This window comes from Stegostoma tigrinum, chromosome 28 (assembly GCF_030684315.1).
Source record: "Stegostoma tigrinum isolate sSteTig4 chromosome 28, sSteTig4.hap1, whole genome shotgun sequence".
In the NCBI taxonomy this organism is placed as follows: domain Eukaryota; kingdom Metazoa; phylum Chordata; class Chondrichthyes; order Orectolobiformes; family Stegostomatidae; genus Stegostoma; species Stegostoma tigrinum.
The window spans coordinates 42,968,508-42,991,627 of NC_081381.1; the positions used below are offsets into that span (position 1 = coordinate 42,968,508).

The 23,120-nt window shown below is 42.0% G+C and overlaps 1 protein-coding gene across 14 annotated transcripts in view; it reads left to right on the forward strand.

Moving 5' to 3' along the window:
* Positions 1-23,120, forward strand: part of cep104 (centrosomal protein 104) — a 176,196-nt gene that overhangs the window by 67,899 nt on the left and 85,177 nt on the right. For all 14 annotated transcript variants that reach the window (XR_009442759.1, XM_059638113.1, XM_059638121.1 and 11 more), the window contains one exon: positions 7,813-7,989. Coding sequence is in view for 13 of the 14 variants with exons in the window: in XM_059638113.1 (XP_059494096.1) it covers positions 7,813-7,989 (177 nt within the window). In the remaining variant the exon portion in view is untranslated. The remainder of the gene's footprint in view (positions 1-7,812; positions 7,990-23,120) is intronic.

The following is a 23,120-nucleotide window of genomic DNA, read 5'->3' on the forward strand; positions in this document are numbered from 1 at the left end:
ATTTTGAGCTCCCCTGCATTTCACAGATGTATTTACAAGGGCACAATCATTTCGTCTATTTACTGTAGAACTGTGTTCCTGAGGGGAATCGTTCTGAAGTCATTAAATCAGTTGCCAATGTCTACATTCGTTTTCAGCTCTGCAATAAAAGCAACAGTCTGGTTTTGTTTTAGTGGCTTTATGTGCAGCTTGAGGACTGTACTTTTACAACCACCTTGCTCATTATCTTAGTGAATCGTGAAATATCTTTGAGCAGACTTCCTTCAGTTTGCATTTTTCATTTCTATTCAGTAATGAAGTGTAGTAAGAATTTTTTAATTTAGTACTGCCTGTCAGTGTAATTCCAAGTTGTGTCTACCTTCAAATAATCACAAATTAGCCCCCAGTTGGAGTTGTGTGTCTGATCCTAGTTTGATGAGACAATTGGAAGAAAGATCGAGGTCAGAAAGTGTTTAAAGTGCCAATTCAATACATTGTATTATTTCTGGATTTACATTACATTGAGAATGTTCATGAGTCACACTAATCTTATTTGGCTAGCTCATGAGTTCTTGTAACAAGTGTCGTGTGTGGTAGAAGACTGAGGGAAGTTCTGTTATAACAGTTCAATCATTAGTTTGTCTTGAATTTGTATGGAATCTGGTTATGGATGGGTATTTATCTTGCATCTTTTAGTAGAGTGACACATCTTCATGCTATATCCATATCCGCAGTAACGTTGGAGCAGGGAGATAATTTGGTGTGCCATTGAGGAGTAAAAAGCCCTTAAATCTCAGTTTTCCTGACATCAAAGGTTTCACTTAAGCTCACTGGTCTAATAAACTTGTCGCTGTTTTAAAAAAAAACAAAATAGTGTTAGTCTTAGCTTCTTTGAATTTATTATACTGCAATGTTCCTTGAAATAACAGTTGTTATTGTCAAATGCTTAAATGTCTTCACTGCAATATGTAGTAATGTCTACATGTGCAAAATCTCTAAATTTTAGGAATTGTTTCTTATGGATATTGATCAAATGGCAGCAAATGCATTTGATCCACTGTGGCTTAACTGATTTGCTGGATTTTTTCTTTCTTATACATGGAAAGTGGCATTTTTGTAGTTAGAGTTGTATACTGTTCAGTATGTTTTTGTTTCCTGAACATGGGAGGGGTTGTGGCACAGTGATTTAAAAATTGGAGTCCCAGATTAACATTCTGGAGATATTGATTCAAATTCTCCCTTGGCACATGATAAAATTTTTAAATTCAGTTTCTTAAAAAAAAACTGGAATTACAAATTAGTTTATTGGCAACCATTTACTGTTAGCAATTGTGGTAAACACCCTTCTAGTTCACTAATGTCCTTTTGGAGAAGAAAATCTGCCTTCCTTATGGTTGGGCCTTAGGTAGATTCCATGCATATGTGGCTGACTCTTGACTGCCCTCTGAACTGACCCAGTAAGTGACTTGGACTAAGTGCAGGTCGGTGTTGGGAGCGAAGGAAGCGTGGACCAGGGTGTCCCGGAGGCAACGGTCCCTGTGGAAGATGGACAAGGGAGAAGAGGGGAATATGTGTTTAGAGGTAGCAGAGATGGCATCTCTGGGACATCCTGTCCACACCTCCTTCACCCCCAACACCCCTCTCAGCTCTACTGCGCCTTCCCCTGTGACCGGTGAAGGTGCAACACCTGCCCATTTACCTCTTCCTTCCCCATTATCCAAGGGCCCAAACATATCTTCCAGATGAAGCAACACTTCACCTGCACACCCCACAATTTAATCTACTGCATTCGTCGCTCACAATGCGGTCCTCTCTACACTGGGGAAACAATGTGTAGACTGGGTGACCGCTTCGGAGAACATCTACGTTCTGCTCGCAGAAAAGACCCTGAGTTTCTAGTGGCATACCCTGTTCCCTGGCCAACATCTGTCTGTGGCTTGCTGCAGTGTTCCATTGAAGCTCAACGCAAGCTGTAAGAACAATACTTCATTTTTTGCTTAGGGACCCTGCAGCACTCTGGACTCCATATTTAGTACAATAATTTTAGGGCCTAAACTCTCCTATGTCCCAGTCCCCCCACCCCATGCACCAGGCCTTGTTGCCACTTAGCCTGCCATTACACAGCACCCATTGTTAGTCACTAATAGTCTACATTAACAACTGTTCACCCTCCTAGCATGATCGTTGTCAACTCTCTTGTCTGTCCAACTGCTCTTCTCTCTTTTAGACTCTGTCCTATCATTTATTCCCTCGCCTTTTTTCTAAACTGACGTTTTCCCAGCCACCTTCGGTTCTGAGGAAGGGTCACTGGACCCGAAATGTTAACTGTGTTTTATTCTTCACAACTGACTGTGTGGAATTTGCACATTCTCCCCGTGTCTGCGTGGGTGTCCTCCCACAGTCCAAAGATGTGCAGGTTAGGTGGATTGACCCTAGTTCCCAGGGATGTTTAGGTTAGGAGGGTTAGACAAGGGAATTGTTGGGGTAGGGGATTAGGTTTGGGTGAGATGCTCTTCGGAGGGGTGGTGTGGACTTGTTGGGCCAAATGGCCTTTTTCCACGCTGTAGGGATTCTATGATAAGATGCTGCTGGCATCTTTCCAGCAACTTTGTTTTTGTTCCTGATTTGTAGCATCCACAATTCTTTCTGTTTCCGAAGATGTGCATGTTAGGTGCATTGGCCATGCTAAATTGCCTCTCGTGGCCAGCAATGTGCAGGCTAGTCGGATTAGCCTGGGTTAGGGTAGGGGTGTAGGTATGGGTGGAATGCTATTCGCAGGGATGTTGTGGACTTCATGGGCCAAATGGCCTGTATCTACACTATAGGCATGCTATAAATCTAAGAAGGCTGGTTGGTGTTAATTGCTGTCAAATGGCGTTTAGAAAGTAGTAGATGACTTCTGTTCAGGCCTTATTATATGCATAGTCCGTAAATGAGCAAAAGAACTGAACCTCGCGTGAGATTAAACTGGAAGTTAAGCAGCATTGATCAGAGTGTGGCATCAAGGAATCGGAGCAAAGCCAGAGTCAAAAGGGATTGGTTGGAGCCATACCTAACACCAGAAGTAAATGATAATGGCTGTTGGGGTCCATTCATGTCACCCTCAAAATGTTGCTGCATGAGTTCTGTCAGGGTAATGTGCTAGGTCCAGCCATCTTCATCTGCTTCATCAATCAGCTCCACTCCGTAAGGTCAGAAGTTGTGATTTTCATTGATTTGAACAGTTTTCAGTTGTGACTCCTCTGTGTCCATATATTGCAAAACTTGGATATCATTCAGCCTTGTAACGGTAAGCGATGTCAATTCTGAACAGATCTTCGCAACATCAGAAATTATTTCTGTACACTGCAGTTTAAAAAAAGCACTTTGATCCTGAGCTAGTTTATTTTCCCTTCAACAGTTGCATCAAGCTGTGACTTATAAAATTTTCTTACTTAATAATTATGAGGTGAGCCAGTTATCCTGAGCCTCATGCAAGCAAGTGAAAGAAGATTGAGAAGCAATGTTCTGATCACAAGAATCGTCTCAGCAGATCTGTGATCTGCGACCATTGAACTGCTTTTCTAATCTTTGCCTTTGCTCATGGCAGCCATATCTTTTTCCTGCCTGTATCTGTCTTTGTTGTGTTTAAGGGTGACTCTATTGGGGGGGAGTAGTTTTTATGCCAAGGATTCATAGTTGATTCCCTGTAGTGCGAATTTCATATCGTAGAATCCTGAGAGTATGGAAAGAGGTCATTCAGCTCAACAAGTCCACACTGTCTAACTCTACATCTCCCAAGGCTAATCCATCTAATTTACACACCTCCAGACACTACAAGCAATTTGGCATGGTCCGTCCACCTGGAGTGTGGGAGGAAGCCAGTGCACCCAGTGGAAACCCACACAGACATGGGGAGAATATGCAGACTCCACAAAGACAGTGGCCCAAGGGTGGAATTGAACCTGGGTCCCTGGTGCTGTGAAGCAACAGAGCTAACCACTGAGCCACTGTGCTACTCCTTATTTGTAATATACAGAAATTTTTGTTAGGTGCGCAAACCAAGTCTGTGCTTTTTGTCAACCTGGGCCTAGAAGACAAGTAAATTGGAGGATTGTGCGCAGTTTTAAAAATCTTTAACTTTTATAATGGCTCTAGGAACAGCAGGACTTGATCTTCAGCATGCTACCACAGGGAAGCATAGTACTATTCACTCTGAATGAGATAAATAGACTTCTAATAACAAAATAGAGTTTTGAAATAAATGTTATTTCTTCTAGCAACAAAAGTGTAAATACACATATAGAATCAGACTATTTAAAATCACAAATGGTCAGTACTCTCTCACATTCGTTACACTAAGGTAGTTGAAAGAGCAATTTGTCAAAATCGGCATTCATTTATTGAATGAATTGACGCATGCACTTTGAAGAAATCATAAATTTCAACTGTTTACATTTACGCCTCACCTTTGTCTTTGTTGGATGTACGACGTTTGAAATTTCATTTTGCAGCGTTTTTTTTGTAGGATGATAGAAATGGCTTTGTCTTGGCATCGACAAAATTTTCTTCAATTTGCTGGATGTCTTGAGGGTTTTAATCTATTAGACTGACGAGTGTTTCATGGAGTGTCATCTTGTCTTTGCTTAGCGATATTCTCATTCATTTCAAGTACAGAGCCGGTGTTGTTTACACAGTGGACATTGGATCTACCATAGTTCATTTCTTGTTTCCATGGAAAATTTTCTAAATCCTTCTCGTCATTGCTGTTAGTATCTGTCTTAAATGCAGGACCTAGGGCATGTCTCCAAGGGAAATTTGTTACAATTGATTATTAATTCTTCCAGGCAAAGCTGCAAATGGAGTGTCCTTCTTCTGTGTTTAGTTTCTGCCTGTACTTGTTTTATATCTCTGGCATCTAACTGCCTTTAGTCTCCCAAGTGTTGCTTTGTGAATCCAAGATAGTTGTTGTAAAAACTCTTTTTCTCTCCAGCTTTGTAGATATACTCATTCTCTCAATGTTCAGGTAGAACTTCTTGCTCCTCTCCAGTTCTTCTACGCAATCAGGGGATACTGACATCATTACATTATGACACATTCTGCTGATATCTCCTTAGTTTGCTGTCGTTATGCCCACCATTTTCTTGGTAATTTCTCTTCTGTAACTATATTTGAAGGTCAACCATAATTGATGCATTGCCAAAAAGGCTGGAAATATGATCTGAAAAGATAAGAATTCGGGCAGCCAAGCCAGATTCTCGTTATTACGAGTTATACACTATAACTGACAGTGTTATTAGCAGGTCCAGTGTACTTTCTTGCGTTTCAACCTATGTACTGAAACTTCATGTTATATAATAAAAATATTAGGAATTTCAGAGATTCATGTCAAACTTGGACATAGAAACATAGTTATACAGCACACAAATAGACCCCTCGGTCCAACTTGTCTGCGCCAACCAGGTATCCTAAACTGATCTAATCCCATTTACCAGCTTTTGGCCCATCTTCCTCTGAACCCTTCCTATTCAAGTACCCTGTTAAATGTTGTAATTGTACCCGCCTCCTCCTCCACCCCAGCAGCTTGTTCCATACATGCACCATCCTGTGCATGAAAAAATTTGGCCTTCAGGTCCCTTTTATATCTTTTCCCCTCTCACCTTAAACCTATGCCCTCTGGTTTCCCCTACCCCGGGAAAAAGACCTTGACTATTAAAAGTATCTGTGTGTGCGCCCCCCCCCCCCCCCCCCGGCCCTCCTGTAAGGTCAACCCTCATCCTCTGACACTACAGGCAAAAAACGCCCCTGCATATAAGTCAAACTGTCCAAAGCAGGCAACATCATTGAAAATCTTTTCTTAACCCTTTCAAATTTAGCAACATCTTTCCGTTAGCAGGGAGACCAGAATTGAATGCAGAACTCTAAAAGAGGTCTCGCCAATGTCCTGCACAGCCACAACATTGAGTCTCAACTCCCATACTCCGTGCAGTGACCAATGAAGGCAAGCATGCCAAACACCGCCTTCACCAACCTGTCTGTTTGTGACTGTCTTTCCAAGGAAATATGCACCTGCACCCCTGGACATTGTGTTCTTTTTGACCAGGAATGAATGACAGCTTGGGGAGCTTGTCCTTTCAAGGGTTCATGATTTTATTCTGGCTGGTAAAAATTAGTGAAGAAACACAAAAGCTAACGTTTCGGGCCTAGACCCTTCAATAGAAACGGGGGATGAGGAGAGGGTTCTGAAATATATAGGGAGAGAGGGGGAGGCGGACCGAAGATGGATAGAGGAGAAGATAGGTGGAGAGGAGAGTATAGCTGGGGAGGTAGGGAGGGGATAGGTCAGTCCGAGAGGACGGACAGGTTGAGGGGGCAGGATGAGGTTAGTAGGTAGGAAATGGAGGTGCAGCTTGAGGTGGGAGGAGGGGATAGGTGAGAGGAAGAACATGTTAGGGAGCCGGGGACGAGCTGGGCTGGTTTTGGGATGCAGTGGGGGAGATTTTGAAGCTTGTGAAATCCACATTGATACCATTGGGCTGCAGGGTTCCCAAGAGGAATTTGAGTTGCTGTTCCTGCAACCTTCTCCCTAACCGGTTCTTTCTCTCACCTGTCCCTTCCTCCCACCTCAAGCCGCACCTCCATTTCCTACCTACTGAATTCATTCCGCCCCCTCCACCCGTCCGTCCTCCCCGCACTGACCTATCCCCTCCCTACCTCCCCAGCTATACTCGCCTCTATCCATCTTCGGTCTGCCTCCCCCCCTCTCCCTATTTATTTCAGAACCCTCTTCTCATCCCCCTTTTCTGATGAAGGATCTAGGCCCGAAGCATCAGCTTTAGTACTCCTAAGATGCTGCCTGGCCTGCTGTGTTCATCCATCTCCACACTTTGTTATCTCGGGTTATCCAAGCATCTGCAGTTCGCGTTGTCTCTGATTAGTGAAGAAACGTCCGCTTCCCTCTTTGTTATTGTTTCTTTTTCATTTGAAATTTTACCCTGTGCTCCGCTGTTATTTTGGAACAGGTTTCAAGCTATTTAAGCAAACGCAAACTTATCTTTTCTTAAAAAAAAGTATCCATGGTTGCTGAGTTGTAAATTCCACAAATTTATAATGTACTTCTGTTTGCTTTCACTTCTTTAGACATTCAACTTTCTTTGCTTAATATAGTGACTGACATCTAGCCTAACTATGTATTCATATGCAACATTTGGTGTTAGCACATATTTGACTGCAGAGAGCTTCATAACCAAGTGCTTCTGCCCATGCACATCCTTTGCACGCGATCTTAGGTTATTCTGTAACGCTTTTAAAATAGTTGAATATTTGAGAAGTAAATCACTGTTTTAATATAGGAAAATACAAGTATACCCTGAGACTTGTGTTCTTCCCTAGGCGAGGGATATCAAAGGCACCTCTACATTTATCCCAGTTGAATCATTTATAAAAAAGGTAAATTGACAATGGCAGAGTCTTCTGGTTTGCTTAATTTTGCGCAGGATTGTGTACTTACCCATCGACATCTGACGAAGTCTTAGGGATGTGTTACTAAAGTTGATGGCTGTAAATAATGATCCAGTGGTGTTTGTGTAAACTCTTCAAGTAAATTAGATAGTGTTGATAGCTGTAGTAAGGCAGTACTCAGAAAGTTAAGCCTGACCAATTCCACCATCTTTACTTGTGGGTCGCAGATCACATAAATGATTTGAAATTTTAAGTCATGAAAATGTCCAGTAATGTTTTATTGAAGATCGTATCAATTATCTTTAACAGCTTCTTCTGAGTAATACCAATTTTAATGAACAGAAAAAGCAAAACATAAATATTGGTACTTAAAGGTATCTCCGTTTTTTTCAGGAAATGGCATTACTTAAAGAAGTACAACCCCTTCACATTATCCCACCCCAGTTAATGCAGCCTTTGAAGCCACAAGTTCCAGGCCGCTTGGTAGTAAATCAAATTGAGTTGGTGGAACGCTTGCTGAAGGAGTTGGGTACAGATAACAGTGGCTTTACTGTAGACAATGTCATGAAGGTGAGTGATGAACTTGAGTATAATAACTGGCTGGTCAGAGAGCCGATTTGCTTTTGTTTTATTTCCTTGAAATGTTGTTGCACCATTGGAACAGGTTTTCGCATACTGACTGTCCTCCAGTTCTAAGCCTTAACTGCAGCTTGTAAAATAAATGGCACCAAACGTTTATTGGCTTTGAACATGGAATATGTACAGTTTATGAAAATGACAGACAGGAAATGACTATCTGATTTATCAAATACCCAATAGCATGATGATTAGATGATTCCTTCCACACTTCACAGTCATGTAATCACCTGTGAAAGTAAAAAATCCAATTTCTCTCCAATCCCTTCAAGTGATTGAAACATTCATGGGAGTCATACTGGCAGTGAATTAGCTAGTAATCCATTTACTTTATATGAATTGTAATTTTTACCGCAGTCACAAGCATTCAGCTTCTTGAAGACATGTGGATGATGAACACACCACACACAAGCTGGCAAAGAACTTTGAGGCTCGCCAAACCGTGGGGAAAAAGAAAAACCTAATGTTAGCCTATTTCTAACTCTTGCAGATTTAATCACTATATCCTAAGTTATGATTTACCCACATAGAATATTGGGTTCAGGTACGAAACAAGCTACTCACCTTGTTGTAGAGAAATTACCAAAGGCACAGAAGCAATGCACTTGAGTGTCAGTATTCCAAAGAAAAGGAAATGACTCACGAATGGAAAAGCTGTACCAAAGTTAAATGCCAACTCTAACTGAAAGCTTTGAAGATTGAATTCTGGAACAGAGACTGGGTGTCTCAAGATGAAGTTTAGAGAGATTCTAAAGTTTATTGAGTTCCTTTGGAATCATATATGATTGTTACAGTACTGAGTGCCAAACAAAATTAAGAAGCAGTGAGGAGATCAGTGAATATCAAAATTCAAGTTTAGTTGCTGTATGGATTGACACCAAACTCCTTCCTCCTCTTATCATAAATGAAGTAATGGAGCAATGAGGTAGGAAAAGAGGGGTACAAAGATCAGTAGATCAAAAACCAATGTTAGGAACTGAGATGACAAGGTGTACAGCTGGTTGAAACACAGCAGGCCAACAACATCAGAAGAGCAGGAAGGCTGACGTTTCGGAACTGTCAGTTTGAGCCTAAGAAGATAATCAGAGAGAAGCTGTAAAGATCTTGAGCCCAGATCTGTCAGAACCGAGTAGTTTCAAGTATCTGTGATCGGGGAAGAAAGTGCAAGTAATGAAATGGGTATTTTGCAATGGGTAAGTTTTCTTTGGAATATTTGGAAGTGTACTGCTGTGTTATGTGCTGGAGAATATCACTGAAATTGAGGGGAAGAATCTCCTCTGTAGATGAGATATCAAACTTGTTAACTATTGCAGAAACATGAGCAACATAAGAGATACACTAGCTGGATACTCATGAGTTAAAGATGCAGAGATAGATGCGTGAAGTAAGCGAAAGGCAAGAATACATAAGAGGGGAGGGATCAGTGAAGAATGAGGAAGCATCAAACAAAGTTGCTAGCAAGAGATTCTTGGTCAACTGCTGCAGAGAAGATCTAGTGACGGAGATGAGGCTGCCAGTAGGAAGGCCTGAGAAAGATGGGAAGATGCACTGGTGACAGGATTAGAATAGGAATGCATGAGTGACAGGAGGCGGCAGAAAACGGCCATCAAGCTGCAATGTATTAACCAAAGGGAAAATGAGTGAAGCCAAAGACAAAGAAGTGAATGTTCCTTGGCTCTTCCCAATCTATGAAACTAAAATAAATTGTCAATAAGCATGTAACTTTGTTATTTTCGTGTCGTTGTTAAGTAGTCTCCAACACCAGTCTGTGTTGTTTGAAAGTAAATTGCTCTTTTTTTTAAGATTAGCTGAGTTTCTAGCTGAAGGTTCCCTCGTGTTGAAAATCTCTCGAACTTTTTCCAAGGCCATAGCTATCACCCACCATGCAATGTGACCAAAGGAGGTCTGGTGCAGCAGACAGCCCTGTATTTGCTAGATAACACGGTGTGAAGCTGGATGAACACAGCAGGCCAAGCAGCATCAGGGGAGCAGGAAAGCTTGATGTTTCGGGTCGGGACCCTTCTTCAGAAATGGGGGAGGGGAAGGGGATTCTGAAATAAATAGGAAGACAGGGCGAGGCGGATAGAAGATGGATAAAGGAGAGGATAGGGTGAGAGGACACAGACAGGTTCAAGAGGCGGGATTAGAGTCAGTTAGGGAGGATGTAGGTGGGGAGTTGGGGGCGGGTGGTAGATAGGTCGGTCCAGGGAGGATGTACAGGTCAAGGAGGCGGGATGAGGTTAGTGGGTAGGAGATGGGAGTGGGGCTTGAGGTGGGAGGAATGGTTAGGGAGGTGGGGACTAGCTGGGCTGGTTTTGGGATGTGGTCGGGGGAGGGGAGATTTTGAAGCTGGTGAAGTCCACATTGATACCCTTGGGCTGCAATGTGGACTTCACAAGCTTCAAAATCTCCCCTCCCCGACCGCATGCCAAAACGAGCCCAACTAGTCCCCGCCTCCCTAACAATTCCTCCCACCCACTAAACTCATTCCGCCCCCTGACCTGTCTGTCCTAGCTCCTCCCCTCCAACCCCCCAACTCCCAACCTACATTCACCTTCACTGGCTCTAACCCCACCTCTTTGACCTGTCTGTCTCCTCTCACCCTATCTTCTCCTTTACCCATCTATCCGCCTCCCCGTCTCCCTATTTATTTCAGAATCCCCTTCCCCCTCCCCCATTTCTGAAGAAGGGTCCCAACCCGAAACGTCAAGCTTTCCTGCTCCTCTGCTGCTTGGCCTGCTGTGTTCAACCAGCTTCACACTGTGTTATCTCGATTCTCCAGCATCGGCAGTTTCTACTATCCCTGTATTTGTTAGCTTTGGTTATAGCTTTTCTGCATTGATTTTGAATGTTAGATGCTCCATACGCAGTATCGCCTGGATCCTTTGCTCTCTGTATCATTTATAGGAAATGAGAAGTATATTTTGTGTTGGTTCCAGCTACATGGATGACACTGCAATCTTTACCTAAATGCCATTTGTCATTATGTAGCAAGGTCCATCAATTTTGTAATAGAGTTTTGTACTCATTTACTACTTATAACTTCGCAATTTTGCCATGTTCCAGGTCATTAATACACCTGGTGAATAATAGGGAGCTTAATACTATCTCCTGGGGGGCATCACTAGTGTTGTGTATGCAGCCCTTATATTTGCGTACTTGAAGCCAGTGAACTTCAGTGTGTGCATCTAACCCAGTTGATTGTAATTCAGAACTTTTCTAGATATGTATTTTAGTATATTTCATACTTCACAGTGCAACCTAAATACAACTAACATAGTTGAACATAAATTTTGTAATCCTGACATAAAACGTAAAACAGGACAGCGTGGTAACATGTAGGGAGCTGGAGGGTTGTTATCCTCAACGGCTACTTTGAAATATTACATCTTGTTTAAAGATTTTTGTTCGGAATTTATCGTTAAACCACTCAGCTTCAATATTTTGGCAAAGTAACAACAGACCAAATCAACATTTTATAACCATACTGGTCTGTCCAATGTTTAGGAAGTTTAGCGAAGGCGATGGCCTAGTGGTCTTATCAGCAGATTATTTGTCTAGAGACCCAGAAAATATTCTGGGGGCCCAGGTTCGAATCCTGCCACAGCAGATGGTGGAATTTGAATTTGTTTTTTTTGTTTAGAAGGCCTGGAATTGTCTTTGTTGAAAAAACCCATCTGATTCCCAGATACCCTTCAGGGAAGGAAATCTGCCATCCGCACTTGGTCTGGCCTGCATGTGACTCCAGGCTCTCAAATGGCCTAGCAAGCCATTCAATTATGCCAATTGCTACAAAGCCACAAAGAAATGAAACCGATGGATCACCTGGCATCAACCTAGGCACCAGAAAAGACAATGGCAGAAAAAGCCATGTTAACCCTGCACAGTCCTCCTTAATAACATCTGGGGACTAGTGCCAAAATTTGGAGAGCTGTTTCTCAGACTAGTCAGACAAAAGCCTGACACAGTCATACTCATGGAATCATATCTTACAATGTCCCAAACAGTAACATCACCGTCCCTGGATATGTCTTATTTCACCAGCAGGACAGACCCAGCAGAGTGGTATACAGTTGAAAGGGAGTTGCCCTAGGAGCTCTCAACATTGACTTTTGAATGCCATGAAGTCTCATGGTTTCAGGTTAAACACTGGCAAGGAAACCTCCTACTGATTACAATGTATTGCCCTCCCTTGGCTGATGAATTGGTGCTCCTCCACGTTGAATAACACTAGGAGTAAGTACTGAGGATGGCGGGGTGGAGGATTTCAATGCCCACCACTAAGAGTGGCTGTGCAGCAGTGGTACTATTCGAGCTGGTCAGGTAAGAGCAACCACTACATCGTACTTGTGGAGATCAAGTCCTGCCTTCACGGTGAGTGTAAACCATATTTGCGTTGTGTGGCACTGTCACTACTAAATGGGACAGCCTTCGAACATATCAAGCAACTGAAGACTGGGCATCCATAAGGTACTGTGGGCCATCAACAACAGCAGAACCGTACTTCAGCACAATCTGTAACTTCATGACCTGGCACATCCTCCGCTCAACCATTACCATCAAGCCAGAGGATCAATCCTGGTCCAGGGAAGATTGCAGGAGGGCATGCTAGGAGCAGTACCAGTCATACCTGAAGATAAGGTGCCAACTTGGTGAAGCCACCAAACAGGACTACATGCATGCCAAACAGCATAAGCAGCAAGTGATACACTGCTGAGTCATCCATCAACCAGTGAATCAGATCTGAGTTCTGCGGCTGCCACATCCAGTCGTGAATGCTGGTGGACGAATAAACAACTCAGAAGGAGGAGGGTGCACAAATATCCCCATCCTTAATGATGGAAGAGTCCACACAACAGCGCAAAAGATAAGGCTGAAGCTTTCACAGCAATCTTCAGCCTAAAGTGACAAGTGGATGATCTATCTCTCCTCCTCCAATGGTCCCCAGCACGACAGATACCAATCTTCAGCCAATTCAATTCACCCCACATGATATCAAGAAACGGTTGGAGGCAGTGGATGATGCAGAAGCTACAGGTCCTGATAACATTCTCATAAAAGTCCTGAAGACTTGATCACCAGAACTTACTGCTGACGTAGCCAAGCTGTTCCAGTACAGTCACAACACTGGTATCTGTGCAACAATGTGGAAAATTGCCCAAGTATGTCCTGTATCTAAAACATTCGACAGAACCAACCCTACCAATTACTGCCCCATCAGTCTACTCTCGATCATCAGTAAAGTGATTGAAGCTATCATCAACATTGCTGCTAAGCAGGTGCTGCTTAATAATAAACTGCTCAGTGACACCCAGTTTGGATTCTGTCAGGGTGACTCAGCTCCTGACCTCATTACAGCCTTGGTTCAAACACAGACAGAAAAGCTTAATTCTAGAAGTGAGGTGAGAGTGACAGCCCTTGACATCAAGGCTGCTTTCGACCAATTGTGGCATCAAAGACCCCTGGCAAAATTGGAATCGGGGGGAAAAAGTCTGTAGTTTGAGTCATATCTGTCACACATAGGAAGATGGTCGTGGTGGTTGAAGTTCAGTCATATCAGCTGCAGGACATCTCTGCTGGAGTTCCTCACGGTGGCGTTCTTGGCTGAACCATCTTCAGCTAGTTCATCAATGTCCTTTCCTCCATCATAAGCTCCAAAGTGGGGGTTTTCACCAATCATTGTGCAATGTTCAGCGCCATTGGTGACTGCTCAAGAACTGAAGCAGTCCTTACCCAAATACAACAAGATCTGGACAGTATCCAGACTTGGGTTGATAATTGGCATGGAACATTCACGACACACAAATGCCAGCCAGTGATCATCACGAATAAGAGGTAATCTGACCACTGCCCTGTCAACGTCCAGGAAGTTATCATTTGATCAGAAACTCCACTAGATTCACGCAAAAATGCAGTGGCTGCAGGAGCCAGTCAGAGGCTTGGAATACTACGGCGAGTACCTCATCTGACTAATGAAAGCTTGACAGCCATCTGCAAGACACAAGTCAGGAGTCTGATGGAATACTCCCAACTTGTCTGGATGATTGCAGCTCCAACAACACTGAAGAAGCTTGACATCATCCAGTACAAAGTAGCATGCTTGATTGACATTGACATTGTATCCACAAGCATCCACTCCCTCCACCACCAATGCTCAGTGTACACTGCTGCCCTGCGGGAATTCAGCAAAGAACCTCAGATAGCATTTTCTAAACCTACAACTATTTCCATCTAGAAAGACGAGGACAGCAGATATATGCAAACACCACCACCTTCAAGTTCTCCTACAAGCCATCACCATTCTGACTTGGAAATATGTCAGTGTTCCTGGAATTCTCCGCCTAATGACATTGTGGGTCAGCCCACAGCAGGTGGACTGTAGCAGTTCAAGAAGGCAGCTCACCACCATCTTCTCAAGGGTGACTAGGAATGCGTAAGGAATGCTGGCCGGCCAGCAGCATCCAGATCCCACAAAATGAATGAATAAAACAAAAAGCTGCCTTTAGTTTAAATACACAGTGGTCATGTAGTGAAACTAGACTTAACTCTGAATAAACACAACTACAAAATAATGTTATGTTGAATGAGTTCTACATTAGAACAGAGAGAAGTACAGGACAGTACAGGCCCTTCGGCCCACGATGTTGTGCCGTGGAATAATCCTAATCCAAAAATAAAATAACCTAACCTACATTCCCCTCAATTCACTGCTGTCCATGTGCATGTCCAGCAGTTGCTTAAATGTCACCTAATGACTCTACTTCCACGACTACCATGACCACTAAACTATTCCATGCGCTCACAACTCTCTGGGTGAAGAATCTCCCTCTGACGTCTCCTCTATACCTTCCTCCTAACACCTTAAAACTATGACCCCTCGTGGCAGCCAGTCCTGCCCTGGGGAAAAGTCTCTGGCTATTGACTCTATCCATGCCTCTCATTACCTTGTACACCTCGATCAGGTCACCTCTCTTCCTCCTTCTCTCCAGAGAGAACAGTCCAAGCTCAGTCAACCTCTCCTCGTAAGACAAGCCCTCCAGTCCAGGCAGCATCCTGGTAAACCTCCTTTGCACCCTCTCCAAAGCCTCCATATCTTTCCTATAATAGGGTGACCAGAACTGGACACAATATTCCAAGTGTGGTCTCACCAGGGTTTTGTAGAGCTGCAGCATAACCTCGCGGCTCTTAAACTCAATCCCTCTGTTAATGAAAGCCAAAACACCATATGCTTTCTTAACAACCTTATTCACCTGGGTGACAACTTTGAGGGAGCTATGCACTTTAGCACCAAGATCCCGCTGTTCCTCCACACTGCCGAGAATCCTGCCTTTAATCCTATATTCAGCATTTAAGTTCGACCTTCCAAAATGCATCACTTCGCATTTATCCAGGTTGAACTCCATCTGCCATTTCTCAGCCCAGCTCTGCATTCTGTCACTGTCTCGCTGAAGCCTGCAGTAGCCCTCGATACTGTCAACGGCACCTCCAACCTTTGTGCCATCAGCAAACATACTAACCCACCCCTCAACCTCCTCATCCAAGTTATTTTTAAAAACTACAAAGAGCAGAGGCCCAAGAACAGAGCCCTGCGGGGCATCACTCAGCACTGACCTCCAGGCAGAAAACTTACCATCTACAACCACTCTCTGCCTCCTGTCAGCCAACCAATTCTGAATCCAGACAGCCAAATCACCCTGTATCCCATACCTCCTGGCTTTATGAATGAGCCTGCCGTGGGGAACCTTATCAAATGCCTTGCTGAAGTCCATGTACACCACATCTACTGCTCGACCCTCGTCAACCTGTCTCGTGACTTCCTCAAGGAACTCAAGATTTGTAAGGCATGACCTGCCCCTCACAAAGCCATGCTGACTCCCTTTAATCACGCTATGCTTTCCCAAATAGTCATAAATCCTATCCCTCAGAATTCTTTCCAAAGCCTTGCTGACCACAGACGCAAGACTGACTGGTCTGTAATTTCAAGGGATTTCCCTATTCCCTTTCTTGAAAAGAGGAACAACATTTGCCTCCCTCCAATCTTCTGGTACGACTACCGTGGAGAGTTATCTTCCAGTTGTCTGCAAACATTAAAGTGGATTTGATTTCATTGAAAATTTTTGAATGGCCCATTTTCAAACAGTCTTTTCTGCCTGTTACACTGCTCATCCTGTAAGTCAATTGTAAAGATAAGCACATTTCTTTCAATGTAATCACCAACAGAATGATAAACTAGAATTATGCTCTACAACACTGACTTTTTAAATATAAAGTTATCCCTTAACTAAGAGCTTGAATTTCCTAAAAGTGGTCTGTAATTGAGTATGAGTAAGCAGTGAAGTTGGTAGGTGAGCCTGAGAATGACATTCAACTGGTTCAAGACACATACATATTGAAACCAGAACTATCACAAGTTTTGTGAGCTAGAGGAGGGAGCAGTTTAAATTTTTTTTAAATTTCAAGTACAGCATTCAGTGAAAATGTCTGCACTGCTATAAACCTACTACTTTATTGGATTACACAAATATTTCTAGACAAAGGTGGTTAAGCAAAAAATTACTTTATACAGTTCTGTTAATTAAGTGCAGATATATCTGTAATTTTACATATAGTTGTATAATTGTGATACTTAATTTTTTTTGTGATTAACTACCTCAATGATAGAGAACTGCTCAAACATGTTTGTGTGCACTTAGTGCATTCAGCAAATGAAAAAAAAATCATGAAATTGTATTTGTGGCTGGCACGGTGAGCATTTAATACCTATCCCTAACTGTGCTTAAGAAGGTGGTAGTAACCCACTTTCATGAATTGTTGCCGTTCACGAGGCAAACATACTCCTGTGGTGCAATTGGTCTAGATCTTGTTTTAACAACCTTAACGAAAGGTGAGATAACAAGGTATAGAGCTGGATGAACACAGCGGGCCACGCAGCATCAGAGGAGCAGGAGAGCTGATGTTTCGGGCCTGGACCTTTCGGAAAAATGTAGAAAGGGTCTAGGCCCGAAATGTCAGCTTTCCTGCTCTTATGATGCTGCTTGGTCTGCTATGTTCACCTAGCTCTATACCTTGTTATCTCAGATTCTCCAGCATATGCAGTTCCTACTATCTCTTCAAGAAAGGTGATCTGTTTACAAGTCAGGAGGATCTATGACTTAAGGCAGAGCTTGTGTGTCTGTCTGCCTGCTTCCTTTGTTATTCTATGTGATAGAGGTTGCGGACTTAGAAATGCTGTCAAAGGAAACTTGGCAAGTTGCTGCATTGTGGCTTGTAGATAGAACAAACTGTAGCCACTATGTTGCAGCGGTAGTTTGAACATTTTAATGTGGGAGATTGGGTACTGGTTAAGTGGCCTGCTTTACCTTGGAAGTTGTCTAGATTAGACCGTTATTGAACCTGTCTTTATCTAGGCAAGTGAAGAGTATTTCCACTCTTGACTTGTGCCTAGATGTTGTTAGGTTTTGGGGAATTGAGGGATGAAGAATTTGCCACAGAAAATGCAGCCTCTTAGCTACTCTTCTAGCCATTTATGTAAACAGTTTGGTGAAAGTTCTGGTCAATTGGAATCCCTTAGGTTATTGTTGGAGCAATTGACCAGAGTAATGCCATGAATGTCAAGTTAATTAACATCTCTCAGTACGTGGAGTCATTATCTCACTTCTGTGAGCAAAAGGCAGTTCATCATTTAAGAAGTAGCAAATGCAACTGAACATGCTGGAATTAGAAGCAAACATCCCCACTTCTAATTTTACTATTGATGGACGCTGTTTGAGTACCATAAGCAATTCTCTGCTTGTGATCAGGACTTGTAGGAGGGCTGAGTGTTTGTCACTCTTAAGCTATGTTTTTAAGCAGTAAGGAAGTCAAAAAGATGTATTAGTTAGCTCTGCTACTAGATACTCCTAAATAGTGGTCAGGTTTTTAAAATTTAATTTTTCATTAAATGATAAATTTATTATTTTTCTGAAGTTCACACATACTGTTGTGGTAATCATATCTTTGAAATTTGAACTGATCCCCTTAAATTGAGACAAAATGGAAATGTTGACTTTTTATGTAGAAATGTTGGATAACCCTATTACAGATGGCACATGATTGATTCTTTGTTTTCTTTCGGTCCCGCTTTCTTTCTCTCTCTCTCTCTCTCTCTCTCTCTCTCTCTCTCTCTCTCTCTCTCTCTCTCGCTCTTGCGCTCTCTCTCTCTTTTTCGCGCGCGCGCTCTCTTGCTCTCTCTGTCGCTCTCTCTCTGGCATGAGGATATATTTCTACAAAGGACCATCCTTCCATTCAAATGAACATTGCCGAGGCTGACAAAAAAAAAGTCACAGGTAAGTTTAATGGTCAGTATAAAACATGTGCTATCTGTAGAGCCATTCATAGAGTGCAAGAATTTAGTGATGGTATCCTGAGGCTGGTAAATAATGATGGCATTGTGGCCACAGTTGTCTAGCGACCTGAAGACTTGAGGGGAAGTTTAATTTTTACATAGAACTAAAACTTTGAGCAAATAAAAACTAAATACTAAACTTAACTCCTTTTTTTAAAGTAGAAAAAAACTGAAATCAAGTAAATTTGACCACTTTGATTAATAAACTTTGTAATTTCTCATCAGAGTGAAGAATTTTGTAATCATAGGTTATTTGGCAAAGTTGCAGGACACGCAGAGGGGAGAGGTAGAAGAAGGTTAAAAAAAATTAAATGCAGTCTTTTATTTTTAATTTGCCTAGAATTATATCAAATTTTCTTGGGATAAAGCAACTTCTTATTCCTTCTCTTATGATAAGTAAGATCTTTGTTCAGATGCTATACAATTATTTAAAATTTGTTGTGCCACCAAATCCACTATAGTCTGGCACTCAGTCCTTAATCAATTAGCCTGAGGTGCAGTAAAGAAGTAAATGGGAAGTAATATTGCTGCTTCTATTTCAGCTGTGACCACTTTTGGAGCAAGAAGGAAGGTAAATGGTGTTACCTAGAGTAATAGCTCTGCTTGCGAATATGAGACAAAGAGTCACTTGTTAATTGTGTCACATGTAGAATGAAATCAAGGCGAGAAAAATCAGACAGAAAAGCTAATGAGACTTGGTGAGAGGACAAGAGAAACTGCAAAGGAGTGACCAAAAAACGGATGGGGAAGGTTGAATGCAATGAGAAAGAAGTGGAGAAATATAGGGGACAAGAATTTGTCCTGAGTCAGAATTTGTAGAAATAATAGGATGAAAGGAGAGAAGAGCAAGAGGAATCATGAACTAAGAGGAGAGCTATTTAAGAAATGGCTGAGGAACAGCAAAGTACAGTTCTGCTTTCAAGTAAAAAGCCAAAAGTAAATCGTCATAACAGGTAATAGTTTTCACTTGCACTCCAAGTGTGATTTAACAATGAGTATACCAGTATGTAGTAGGTACATATGATGTTCAAGACCTGTAATTGCCAGAGTGTGGAATTTATTATTATTTTTCCTGCTGTTTGTTGCATTTTTATCCCAGTTCTAAAAGCACATGCATGAACAGAAGAAGTTGTTAGCTAAGAATTGAAAAAAATCGGTTTAATGGCCTAAACCAAAAGACTATTCACAAATTGCAACAGTAAAATATTGGATTATCAATAGTTGCTTTAATTTAGATAAAGTGGACTAAGTATTTGTATAGCCTATACTACCAAGCTTTGGAGGAAATGATTTGCCTTGAAAAGATTACTATTAAAGCGTAGTTTCCATTTCTGTAATACTGTGTCTCAAGTTGTTAAGAACACATTTCAGGTCAAAACCACAAGGAGACCATGTTAAACTAAGCTGGAAAAATAAATGTTGATGCAATTGAAAGTAGGCTTTAATACAGTGTGCTGTGATATGGCATTACTGTTTTATTTATTTGCTTTTCTTGCAAAGGCTTTTTTTTAATGAGTGTACTATGTAAACAGTAGCATAAAACAGGTTATTACCTGTATATAGCTTATTATGAATTTGTATAGTTAATCAGGACTACAAAATATGCTCGGATTGTACCAAAATGAGTTCACGTTTGCGTAAATGTGGCAGATGACTTTCATGTTTGGCTTAGCATTTCAGTTCATCCATTTCAGCTATGGTAGCCGTTTCCTGGGCAAATGAGCATGCATGTTTTGCAGGAACAAGCACTTGTGGCACACTGGTGTCTGTCCTTGTGAGACAGGAGGCTTGCTACAGAGGTGTGTCTGTAAAAGTTGCTTTAATAATATCTAAGAGTAAAGTGCAACAAGTATTGCCTTGAGTCCCTTTTCAGGATTCTTGGAATGCGTACCTCTGAGCCGGGAGTACTGATTTAAGTCCCACTACTGCAACTGTGCACCATAATGTCTTGAACAGGTTGATTTGAAAATATTTTATTTAGCATGTGCACCTGCTACACTTGTTGAACTGACAAAATTGAATACCACCAGCTTAGAAATAAAGCAATTTGGATTTCATATTTACATTGTCTTATTTGTTAGCTTGTCATAATTTTAATATCAGTTTATTGGAAGGGGAACAAAGTGATGGGGACTTTTGATGCTAGACTCAAATTATTTTTCTCAATATTTGATCAAGATGAAACTGTTGTGGCTGTTTAGATCAAAATCTACTTTTTTTTCCATCTGATACGATTGTGTGTGTTTTTTTTGTGTTGAACTTCACATCTTCATCGCGATTCTCAGGAGATGGCAGTTTGAGGCAGTTAGAAACTTGATGACAGGCCATGATGGATGTTATGGACCAAACCAAGCCCCCTGCAAATGTATCCAGGAAGTCGCCTAGATCCTAACTTCTATCTCACTTAAAGGCAAGTGGAAGGTGCTGTGTTCCAGATGTAATTCGATTGGTCTCAGTTCCCGGCTTTAAGTAAAACAGAGATAGTAGGAACTGCCGATGCTGGAGAATCTGAGATAACGAGGTGTAGAGCTGGATGAACACAGCAACCCAAGCAGCATCTGACGAGCAGGACGGCCTGAAATGTTAGCCTTCCTGCACCTCTGAATGCTGCTTGGCCTGCTGTGTTCATCCAGCTCTACACCTTGTTATCTCTTTTAATTAAAACACTTTATTCTTACCTCCAGTTAAAATGTGACAAAAGGAAGAAGAATTGGTATAAATTTAATTCTATTGGAAAACCTAACAGAATAATAGATTATTTAACCATTCAGCAGCAACTGTTTCAAAATAGTAACCCCCCATTGGTCAGTGGTATTTGCTGCACCAGCCTAAGCAATGTTAAAAGTCATATTTATTGCAGCTGTTGCAATACTTTTTGCTTAACATAACCAGGGTCAAAGCAGGTTACTTGATCAACATTTCATACATTTGCTGAAATATCTGTTTCTTCACTCAATCACGTTTCTTGGTAGCAGTGTATTCTATCTCCAGGATGTACTGCCACAGCTTGCTTTATGTGCTTCAAAGGACCTGGGTTCGAATCCCACCATGGTAGATGGTGAAATTTGAATTTTAAAAAATATCTGGAATTGGGAAGCTACTGATGACTATGTAACCAATGTTTTTCTGACAATGACAATTGGTCTATCTCGCTGACTAATATTCTTCAGGGAAGCACATCTGCCATCCTGGCCTGGCCTGTATGCGATTCCAGTCCCACAGCAGTCTGGGTTTCTAACTGGCCTCTGAAATGGCCAAGCAAGCCACTTGCTTGTGTCAATTGCCATGATTTTCAACAAAGAAATGAAATCGGATGGAGCATCTCGCATCAGCCTGGACACAGGAAAAGACAGTGCCAGAAACAGCCCTGGTGCTGTATGCCATCAGCACAATCTGTGACCTCAAGAACAGGCAAAGCTCCCATTCTACTATTACCATCAAGCTGGGGATCAACAGCTGGTTCAGTGGAAAATCAAGGACACCATGCCAGGAGCAGCATCAGTAATAGATAAAAATGAGGTGTCAATTTGGTGATATCTACCAAACAGGACTGCTTGCATGCCAGACAGCATAAGTAGCAAGTGATAGACAGAGCTAAGCAATCCCATAGTCAACGGATCAGACCTAAGCGTTGCAGTCCTACTGCTGAGATTCAACTATTAATATTGGTGGTCATTTAAACAATTCACTGGTGGGGGCAGTACTCAAAATATCCCTATCCTCAATGTTGGAAGAGCCTAACACAAGTATTGGGTATACTCAAATATTCACTCCAATATTCAAATGTTCAGCTAGAAGTATCAAGTGGATGATCCATCTTGTCCTCCATTGGCCCCAGGATCTCAGATACCAGTCTTCAGCCAATTCAATTCACTCCACGTATTATCAAAACCAAACAGATAGAGGCACTAAATGCTGCAAAGCAGCCTTTTCAAGTATTCAAATTACTCATAATTACAAGTAGAGGCTCCACAAATAACCCTATCCTCAATAATGGGAGAGGCCAGCACATCATTCCAAAAGATATGGCTGAAATATTTGCAAAAAAAAACTTGTTGGATGATCCATTGTGGCCTCCCGGAGAGGATCCCTTGCATGGCAGTTCACAGTCACTTCAATTCACTCCATCTGATATAAATAAATGGTTGGCGGCACTGAACACTACAAAAGTCCTGACAACATTGCAGCAATGGTACTAAGGAGTCATGCCCCAGAATTGACTGCTGTCCTTGCCAAGATGTTTCAGTATAGTTCCAACACTGGCATCTACCTGACAATGTTGAAAATTGCCCAAGTATGTCCTGTACGTTAAAATCTAGACAAATCCAACCTGACCAATTACCTCCTCATCGGTCTACTCTCAATTATCAATAAAATAATGGAAGTTAGCACCAACAGTACTCTCAAGCAATCAATCTAGTTTTGCCATCTTCTGACTTCATTGGTTCAAACATGGGAAAAAAGAGCTGAGTTCCAGAGGTGAGGTGAGAGTGACAGCCCTTGATGTCAAGGCCACATTTGACCAAATACAGCATCAAGGAGCCGTGGCAAAAGTGAAATCAGTGATAGTTAGGTGACAAGCTTTCCCCTGACTGGAGTCATATTTGGAGTGTGGGAAGATGGTTGCGGTTGTTGGAGGTGAGTCATCTCAACTCCAGGGCATCTCTTCTCGAGTTCCGCA